Source organism: Ptychodera flava, chromosome 12, assembly GCF_041260155.1.
Source record: "Ptychodera flava strain L36383 chromosome 12, AS_Pfla_20210202, whole genome shotgun sequence".
NCBI classification, from domain to species: Eukaryota; Metazoa; Hemichordata; class Enteropneusta; family Ptychoderidae; genus Ptychodera; species Ptychodera flava.
The window spans coordinates 11,351,448-11,361,725 of record NC_091939.1 but is presented as its reverse complement, the minus strand read 5'-3'; the positions used below and the strand labels follow the sequence as shown (position 1 = coordinate 11,361,725).

The 10,278-nt window shown below is 41.7% G+C and overlaps 1 protein-coding gene across 2 annotated transcripts; it reads right to left on the bottom strand.

The window, feature by feature from the left end:
- Window positions 1-470: 470 nt before the first annotated feature.
- On the bottom strand, window positions 471-9,722 carry LOC139144987 (matrix metalloproteinase-14-like). 2 transcript variants are annotated; one of them, XM_070715869.1, is made up of 8 exons: window positions 9,420-9,722; window positions 5,500-5,765; window positions 4,651-4,928; window positions 4,111-4,269; window positions 3,399-3,550; window positions 2,771-2,912; window positions 2,000-2,257; window positions 471-1,618 (listed from the first exon to the last, which is right to left on the bottom strand). In XM_070715869.1, the coding sequence occupies exons 1-8, from the start codon at window positions 9,513-9,515 to the stop codon at window positions 1,380-1,382; spliced, it is 1,590 nt and encodes a 529-aa protein (XP_070571970.1). In that variant the 5' UTR covers window positions 9,516-9,722; the 3' UTR covers window positions 471-1,379. The 2 variants fall into 2 exon arrangements, with proteins under 2 accessions (XP_070571970.1, XP_070571971.1); XM_070715870.1 differs by having other exon boundaries at window positions 5,500-5,768; window positions 9,420-9,707.
- Between the last annotated feature and the right edge of the window lie 556 nt (window positions 9,723-10,278).

Below are 10,278 nucleotides of genomic sequence, written 5' to 3'. Positions count from 1 at the left end.
ATATATATATATATATATATATATATATATATATATATATATATATATATATATATATATATATATATAATATCACCCTGTTAGCCATTAAACTACTGGAATTTTGGAATGCTAAGAAATTTTCTGTCTTCAAACGACCTCTTAATAAAACAATAGCAAATAAGGACTATGAAAAACAAAACAGCAATTAAATACACAGGAGTTCCTTGCCCGCAAGGTTTTAAAAACTGTTCAAAAACTAATCAAAAGTCATCGAAGAAATTAAACTTCTTCGTTTACCAGTCTTCTACTATAAATAATAAATACATGCAAAATAGCATTTACTGACCCGAACACTTCGTGTTCGACAAAAGTTTTTACTTTTGCTTGTACTTTTTCATCCGATTCACAATTTTGACGCATTGGATGCGATTTCCTCGAAGACATCCAAAAATGATGAAATATTTTACAAATCAAAACGGTTTGATTTTGTAAATTTGTCCGCCTCTTGCTACAGATATTGGTTTTAACGTTCAAGTTGGCCTGACTGTTTCTCACGTCAGAATAACTGGCCTTCATGAACGGCCACAATTCCTGAGATCATTCGATAGTTTTGGTCACACTCTCCCTCCTGCCTGCTCCGAGAGAATTTCCGTATCCTATTCTTTGTTAGAAATACAAGAGTGAAATTCGATGGGTGCGTCTGTCGCAACTCGTGCCTTGTTGAACATTACCTTTCAGACAGCGGGGACAACCCCATTACGTCTTGCGTCACTGTACCGTTGATGGCGCATGACTGGGCAAGAGATATCGCAGTGCAGTGCAGCGCACCGGGGCCAGGTTAACAGGTCGTCGCGGCGAGCTAGAGTTTACGGGAAAATCAGCCATTCTTTCGCGATGATTCTTGGTAGTGATATGAACAAACTTCATTACAATCAAAATTACTAAAAAATCGCAATACGAAAGTCTTCCTTTCATGACAGAAATTTCAAAAATTGTGCATTCCTCTTTCTATTGCCTTCATTACCAGAAGGGCAAATGTGAATTAAAAAAAACCCTACAAGTGTGTATTCTTGATACTGCAACCATCTGTCAGAGAAAAGTAAGCGCGGTATTTTTCCCATCGATACATTTCAGTTGTATTTACCTGTAAATCACGTGAATACACTTCCTTAAATATACATTAATGAGTCCAATATAGAACATAATCAACCCTTCTTTCACAACAACCGACAAAAATTAAATTTGGTATATGAATGCTACGCATGGTACATAAGTTTTTGGCTAGTAAATGCAGAAATAAGATCTTTAAATATGAAAATTAAATACAATTATACAATAAATGATAGAGATCTGGATTTTCTATCTTGACTTGAGTCTTGGATTTGGTAATGTTCCCGTTAAAGAAAGACAGCGAGTGTGGCTGCGGTAAGAACAAGCACTGACGTCATTTTCAAGACGGGCGCCGACGAGAGATAGTCCTCTTCGATTTCGTTGGTGTCGTCCTCTGGTTTCTCCTGATTTAAGCTGCGGCATCCCAACCAATCGGTGGCCGCGTTACGTGGGTACCCAGGAACGACGCTCATCTTTGCCGAATCGAATTGCCAGTACTTGTCACCCTTGAAGAAGTAGGTGAAACCTAATATGGGCGAGAGAGAAAGAAAGGGGTGTTAGTTACAATAGTTGTTATCACACAAACAAACAAACAAATGATTGTGAGGTATGGTTGTGTGCTCTACGAGATGCATAAGTTAGGCTATTGGATTCCTTTCAGAGCAAAATAATTATTGCCGCAATAAACAATGAAAGACGATGGTGTATTAAAAATACCTTTAGATGGTATCTGGCGAAGAAGAGGGGTAATAGGGGGAGGTTGATTCTTCAAACTTTATTCATACTTGTCAACATTATGTTTGTCATGACCTATATATAGGGTAGACACAAGAGGAGGCACGTGGCTTTCTCATACAATCAGATGTAAATATGCTCCGTTGGTAGCCTACAGCCACACAGTTCTTACCGTCGGTCCACTCGAAGGCGGCGTCGATGTCGTTTGGAATGCCGACCCAGTTCTCAGAGATGAGCTTGGGGTATCCGGGGTCCACTCTCTCGTTGTATTCGTCGTAGCGCCAGTACTTCTTTCCCCTGAAGAAGAATGTCTTGCCGTTCTGACCCCAGACCAGAGCGGCGTCGATGTTTCTCGGCAGGCCCAGGTTGCTGAGGTACTGAGGTGACGAGGCCTCGGGATAGTTGGATCTGTACGTCCAGTACTGGGAATCTGATTGGCAAAAGAACAATGACCAATGAATATCGTTGTCTCAAACGTTTATCAAAAATTACACCAAAGGTTAACTGTCGCTACCTTTTGACGTGTTTTGTGATTTCGTTCCATGTGAAATTTAATTTATAAATTATCAAATATACGATCAAGATGATCGTTCTGCTGTTGAGAATTTTAATAATTAGACGCTATTCTGATATTGATTTGTCGTGATAATGAGCACTGTGATGAAAATTCTAAAATATTAGAAATGCAAGATATCATTTCTTTTATCTAACACATTTATTCAATTGTTCTAGTCGAGAAATTTGTGTCGCTTCGCATTTGCTACCTTTACCAAGCGAGTTCTCAAAACGCACTCGTGAAAGTACCGTGACCAACATTAGCACTATTGATACGAGTTGCATATTCAGAAACTGACATCGAAGAATATGGATATTTCGTCCAGTGGCCGCGAAGGGTAACATTTTTTCAACGACTCTTTGTAAACGAGAGATGAGATCATCTCACCTTTCAGGAAAATGATTCTGTAGTCGTGGCGTTCGTAGGCAGCATCAATGCTGTAAGGTAGGTCATACCAGAAGCGTTTGATGTCAATTGGGTATCCGGACAATGCCTGCCCCTTGGTGCGAATCCTCCAGAACATGTCATCCTACAGTCACAAAAAGGTAAACAAGAAAATAGTTTACGCATGATGAAGTCTCGGATAGCTCTCTCTCTCTCTCTCTCTCTCTCTCTCTCTCTCTCTCTCTCTCTCTCTCTCTCTCTCTCTCTCTCTCTCTCCTCCCTCTCTCTCTCTCTCTCTCTCTCTCTCTCTCTCTCTCTCTCTCTCTCTCTCTCTCTCTCTCTCTCTCTCTCTCTCTCTCTCTCTCTCTCTCTCTCTCTCTCTCTCTCTCTCTCTCATATCACAAATGAAGATGCCGATCGCCTACTAACATCTTCTGCTGTCGGTTCCTAACGCGTTGACATGGTGAAAGAATAATCTTCGAAGGCCCAGACGTTGAACTGATACCGAGATCTCAGATAGCTGTCACACCTCCGTAAATACTCTACGTTTAACACGGCGACTTTGCTCGATTTGGTGTTCTGTACGGGTACTGCAGTTTAGAACATCACACACGCTTAACATAGAACTCACCTTAAATACGAAGAGTTCGTTCCTGATCATGCCGATAGCGTCGAAGCCAGCTGTGCAAGGCTCCATCGTGGGTTTCACTGGGTCAACAGCTTCCGTTGCCTCTTCGGTTATCTCCGGCATTTCTGGTTTAGACGTAACACCACTTGGCGCACCTAACATGGTATGGGAGAAAAAAACACGTAAAAAGAAGGAAAAAATAGAACAATACTTTTCGCCCTTCGTTTTTTGCACAAGTTCCTCTCCCTCACTAGTTCAAAGCATGTCTGTATCGCCTTGACTTCCTGTCCGTCAACTCGTCTATTCGTCCACAGTCACCTGTTGTGTATTCCGCTCTGCGTCTACATATATGTACATATGCATGAGAACAAGACATATGTACGCACGTCTAAAGGGCGCAGATATAGACGCAGAGCGGAATAGACCACAGGTGACTGTGATTCGTCTCTTTGAACATGTGTTTAAGAAGTAAGTTTCAGACACAACATGGCTGGCTCAGTTACATTGCGCAAAAATCTGTTAGCCTTGCAGGGAATTTGACCTTACTGAATATCATTCTGGTAGTGAATACAAGCCATTTGGGAATAGATAAATATTTGAAAATTTAATTGTCGATCAAGGAAAGTTCAGTTGTGGATTCTTATGTTCTGATAGCAGATTCTGGACATTACAGTTGAAAATGTTTCACCCATTTTGTCGGTCAGATTGTACGTACCATACAGGGTCTGGATTCCAATTCTGTCGTCTTCTGGGAGTTCGAAGTTTGGTCTGTAGCCCTGGTAGTAGGGCGCCATCAACGCTCCGGGGACCGAAGAGTGCCCGAGACCAAGGCTGTGGCCGAACTCGTGAGCAGCGACTTGAAAAAGGTCGATACCTGTTAGATCAAAAAAGGAAACCGTTGATTAATGATGCGAGACTCGTGTACTTTGCTTTTCATCCCAATAAAAGATTATAATATATTGAGAGAGAGAGAGAGAGAGAGAGAGAGAGAGAGAGAGAGAGAGAGAGAGGGCTACTTAGTAACAGACGACGTAACATCGTCATAAAGAGGATTTCGTTATTTCACTGCAATTTTTTTAATTTCGGTAAACTTGATAAACACATACAATTAGGTTAATCACGAGTTAAATGAATAAGGCCTAAACTAGTGCACATTTCATGTTCAAAACTTTGACATTATGAGATACATCGTGTCTTTGTTGACCGAGGCTAACGGTAATATGAACTTTTCTAGCGGAATCAAGGGCTTCTTTACCTTCGTATGTATCGATTGTGAAAGGTTCATCGTCGTCAAAGTGGCAGTCACCTCCGATGCCTTGGCCAGGGAAGTATGCATGCGCTAGAGTTCCGCCGGGTCCGTCGAAGGGAGCGGCGTCCTGGTGATAGCCTCGCCGGAACTGGATCCTGATGTCAGCTATGCCCTGGAAGATTTCTGTGAAGACCAGTGGAGTCACGTCCTGCCAAACGTCGAAGGCTTTACGGATGGTTGTTCTTGTTTGCTCGGGATTGAGGTCAGGGGTGAAATTCTCAATTCTGGCGATGGAAGACGAAGAAAGTTTCAGACAAATTGAAATCTCACTCCTTATATATTTTGGCAGAAGGCATCTTTTATTGTTGCCATTCTCTGCAGCTTATCAGAAATCATGGATATATTTTCCTACAATTGATTTATTGAGCATCTGAATTTGTAAAATTTGATCCATTAAATTTCGTGATTACCTGTTACGACGGAAATGTCACTGTTCACGTCAAACGAATTTCATGTTTTAGAATTTGACGTCCTAAAATACATATGATATGTCACTCATACATGTTGATTTGTGATACGAGAGTTTGAAGCCTTGGAAGTTTGCGATTGTCAAGAAAGTGAACAAACAACACTAGACCGGAGGAATGGTATTCCTCACTATTACTATGGTGTGGCCCAATGCTATCGTTTTCTTTGGTAAAGTTTGACCTTTACACGGAGAAACGGGGTTGAAGGGTTCAAAAATAATACTGACTGGGAGCAACTAATCACTCCTAAGGCTTTCTGAGCTTTGTCTTCAATTCTTAAGACGTGTCTGAGGTACAGATCTGTGAATGAGGAAGATTACTTCTTTACCTGTACGTGAGGTGGTTTTTGTCCCATTTGCTGTTAACCAGGGCGTATCTCCTTTTGCGAGCACTCTCCGAGGTCCCAACGATATCGGGTAGACCACATCGGGGTTTTTGCATCTGGGCAAGGGTGTCGGCATCGAGCTCGCCGGTTTCGGGCAGGTTGGCGAATCTCTGCATGGTTCTCACGGCGTTCTCAAACTCCTCCTGTGTCTGCAGTTGCCCAGAGGCAAGATCGGGAGTTTTGAGGTAGCCAAAACGCATGAGGTAGTCCTGCTTACGGAGGGAGAGAGGAGAGAGAGAATGGTCAGAGAATGGAATTAAAAATACTGAGCTCAAACGATAATTGCTAAATTAGCCAACCAGCATCACTTTATATGAAACACCCAAACTGATAAACGGTGACTTTCGATTCATGTATCGAGAAACATTCCATAGTCAGGTCTATTTTCTCTCCAAGCTGCAACGCTGAAATCAAACCCCTCTGACGGAGATAACACCACTTGCTGTGGCTGCAAAGAAGCCAGAGGTTCCGAGTAGAACAGAGCGCCATTTTGAACCGTGACATTTCGATACGACTGAGTAAATAAGCGAAGTCATTTTATGTCAGAGATAAATGGAAAGGTATAAAAGTGCTGAATTTAAATAAGATATGTAACCACCTAAACCTTTACAAAATTAAGCTTTACTTTTTGATCGCTTTCCCTTTTATATTTTTGGTTGTTTACAATGAAGATAAGCCTGGAAAACTTCACATTTTCTTTAGTGACTTTATTTGGAACTATAGACAATTCATTAGATTCATTAATTTGCTCTGTTGTTTTTCCCCCATCGTCACTGGCAGTAATCGTCGTTGAGTGCACCAGATATAATGTCAACGCCATAATTCCGTCGAACTTCAACTTGCCCTGGCGGTAACTGTTCCCCCAGAGTGTGAAACCCGTGTATACATATCGCATCCCGGAATTTACGAAATGTGATCAGTCTCAATTGTCAAGAGAAGACATCTGCTGTTCGTGTTTGTGTGTGGCCTGACCTGAGAATTTTGCTTCCAGTCGAACAAATTAAATCAAACAGAAGTCCGGGAATAAACTGTACGATTAATCAATGACACCAGTCACCTATTTAGTGCCTGCGGCAACAGAAACACGCGCGTTGCATGCGTGCAACCTCCAAAGTATGGCGACTGTAAACCTGCAGTGGACTCCTACGTGTTTTTACATCCATGGTCTTGGCTACTGTACACCAATCAACTGATTATTTTCTCTTTAATTTGGCGTTCTTTATTTTCTCTATCCACACCCCGCGGTTAGAAAAATAAACAATATCTGAAAACGACGTGTTTCAATAGAGTGAAAACAATGTTATCTGTGTCCGGAATCTTCCTGTAATTGAATAATTTTGCAAAAACTGCCCATCCACATGGCGCTTCCGTCAGACGGTCACTGTGAGATTATCAGAGTTTCCGCAGTTTTTGGGTGAACGACACTGTACAATTCAAAGTTCGAGTCAGTGCTAACCTTGAACATTGCCTGTCAGACCATTGTTTCAGACTAACAGGAAATTAAGTAATTCTTGTAAAAAACTAATAATAATAATAATAATAATAATAACAATAATCGATGTCGTTGTTGCTTTGAATTTGCGCAATCGAACTTATAAGGTAACTTCATCGATGAAAGATTTCTCATTTCAGTCAACTTGCCTATCGGAAAAGGGAGATCAAACTGGGCCGTGTTCCGGTCATGTTCCGTTTATTCAGTGGTTCACATTTCAATATTTCGGAAACAGTTCGTTTATTTTCATTGAAGGTTTGTGGACATAACGGAATGACGAATGTGCGACTGTTGAATGTTTTGTATAAACTGGGAATAATTCGTTTCACCAGAGTGGCCATTATTTTTGCGATGTCTAGTGACGCCGAACAGTGAAATATTCTTTTGTATAATATCTAAAACGCTGTATATTCCATGACTAAACAGGATGTCAGTTTTACTTTATATCTGTCTTGTTCGGCGTTCCTTTGTTCATTCTGACTTTAATCGTAGATATCTAGTAATTATCAACATGTCCGGAGAACAAAGGAGATGCGTGATCGAGTGGAAAATTGAAAACTGCACATGTGTTGCTAGCGCCGGACGCTTATTCGTCTTGCAATGGATATGTGTCGGTCTCCAAAGTAAAGGAGGTCAGACACTTAAAACGACAAGTGGAAGAAATGTATGGCCACAGTTGGGCAGAACTGCGTCAAAGTCAGGGGAGGGGGTTCAGAACCACGTCATGATGCTTTTTCAAATTTTGGCGGCGTTTTTTTTTTCATGTCACATGAGAGGGCCATTACACCTGTAGTCTGGGATCTCGCCGTCGTCTTTTGGCCTTCTCCTGGAGTATGGGCGAACGCCAGAACGAGATCCTAGACTATTTACACTTGCTGCAGGTTGCATGTATAAAGGACGAGTTCAGGAGCCATTGCTTACGTGTGTCATGATGAATGTACATTCATTGTTTTTAACTGTGTACAGACAGAGGAGGGGCAGATGCCCCCTCCCCCGCCACGAGTCTGTCAGCTGAGTGTACCTTTGTCAATATTCACATGGGGGAATGGCTCCATTGTTTCTTCAGAAGTTATTTCTGTAGCGTGGACAGGAAACCGCGCCGACGCACGACTTTTCCGGTGTTAGACATCAGTCGAATGTGGCTATCAAGTGTACTCTGGGTTGCATGAAAGCAGTTCCCTGGTTTGTTTGATTGTTTTATTATTAGGTTTTCAGAACATGACAGTCTGTCGGGTGATTATTGCTATGACCATATATGGTTTTGTCGCCGATATTGCCATGGAAATTAACTTGCACTATGGGTAAGTTCGTGAATTACTTGTGGAAGATACCAGGCAGACGCGAGTCAAACGTTCCTTTTGAAAATCAACGCAAGTTTTTGCTCTGTGAATTCACTGTCTGACAACAGTTTTTTCCACGGGTGCGAAAATGATGTGAAAAGATAATCCGGTGCAAGGCTTATCAATGGCGGATCACCTCTGACCCGACAGTTAAAGAAGAATTGACAACCCCAATATTTTTTCCGGTTTTCTTTTAATGGGGAATTAAGTGCCAGCACCCATCCTGTTACGATCAAAAATATGAACTCTTGCGACTCCCTCCAAAAGAAATGAAGCTTAAAGTCAGAAATTAAGGACAATGTTGTATACGATTTTGTCTCAGAACAGAAAGCATCTACCACTGTCAGTCTCATTCCAAAAGGTATGGAGAAATGAACGCCCATTTTATTTCGGTGTGAATTAAGTTAAACAGGTCGGTTTCCTTGTGAACAATTCTAGGATCCGAAAATGTCACTAGCTCAACGTGTCATTCGACAAAATGAAAAACAGAGAAATTATTTAAACCTGGTGCCAGTAATTTTACAATGCGTATGTCGAGTGTGGTTTTCACCACTGTGCATATTTACTGGGTATGGTCTAGAGCCACACCGAGCGTTTTCAGGCCCTCAACAACCACAAACCGCGTTTATGTTCTCAGAGTTTGAAAACGCATTCGTAGACTACATCCTGATGTTCTCGTGTATTTTTGGACTGCATTCCGATTTTTCTTGCGTGCATCGGGTATGAATAGCAAAGTCCGGGTAAGGGGTATAGGTATCAGGTGTAAACTTACCGAAGAATTACCAGGAAAATGATGTCAATATGAAATTCTGACAAAAAAAAACTTTGCAGGAAGTCCGTCTCCGAGTATGCAACACACCAATTTTTAGAGCTTGTGATCAACATTTACACTGCTGAAAACTTGCAGACTTGTTGGGGTTATCTAAACCACGCAGTTCATTGGTCATTAAGGGCACAGCATATATTGGACGACCATGAAAGAATGCCGGTGAAAGTAAAATAGTATTTTAAAAAGTCTGAATGCTACTCACCACTCCACGTGCAACGGATGAATCCGCTGTCACAAACGACGAAAGGTAGAGACACAGCAGAATAGATATAACCGACTGTTGCCGATGATCAGCCATTGTCAGAAGCCAAAATATCTGACCCAAGATTCGATGAAAGTCCGGTTGGCTAGGGCACACTATTATAAATAAACTGTTCAGGAAACGTAGGTTCTTCTCTCGAGCCTGTCGATGTGATAAAAAAACTGGAGCGCGCGTAAAACTGTAGAAGAAAATTAACTCCTTTTTTGAGAAGTTGATTTCGAGTCTGGTTCACCTTCACTGTATCTGGATTCGACGGAGTGTGGCTTTTATGTACTCTGACTCTGGAACTTCCGCGCGATCGTGTGACTTGGGTCATTAGCATAGAGGCCAAAGTAGGCATTCCGGGAAAACAGCGTCATTCGTGGCAAGGACAGTAGCTGCGAAAAAGGAGCACGTTATGTTGTTGAAGTGCTTGAAAAAAGGAAGGAAGATGATGTATTTCCGCCAAGGGGGGTAAAGGTCCATGTATCATATTCGCCAGAACACAAACTTCTTTCCCCATTGTCACGTACTCGACTTTCTGGCGGAGGGGAGGGAGTGGAGGGATGCGAGTTTGTATTGTTTCTTACATTTTAATGCGAACAAATTACCAACCGGCCACTTTTTAAAAACTTTCTCAAACCAGAAGCGCCCTTTTCAGAATCTATTCTGGTGAAGTAGCTACAAAAGAGAGCACAGGGTTGATGTCCCATGACAAGAACGATGGCGTCTGTCATTTGCTATAGGAACCGCTTGCGTAACCTTTTGATTTCCACTCTATCTTTCAAAGTTGAAGAAATACGTTTACAATGGCCGGAAT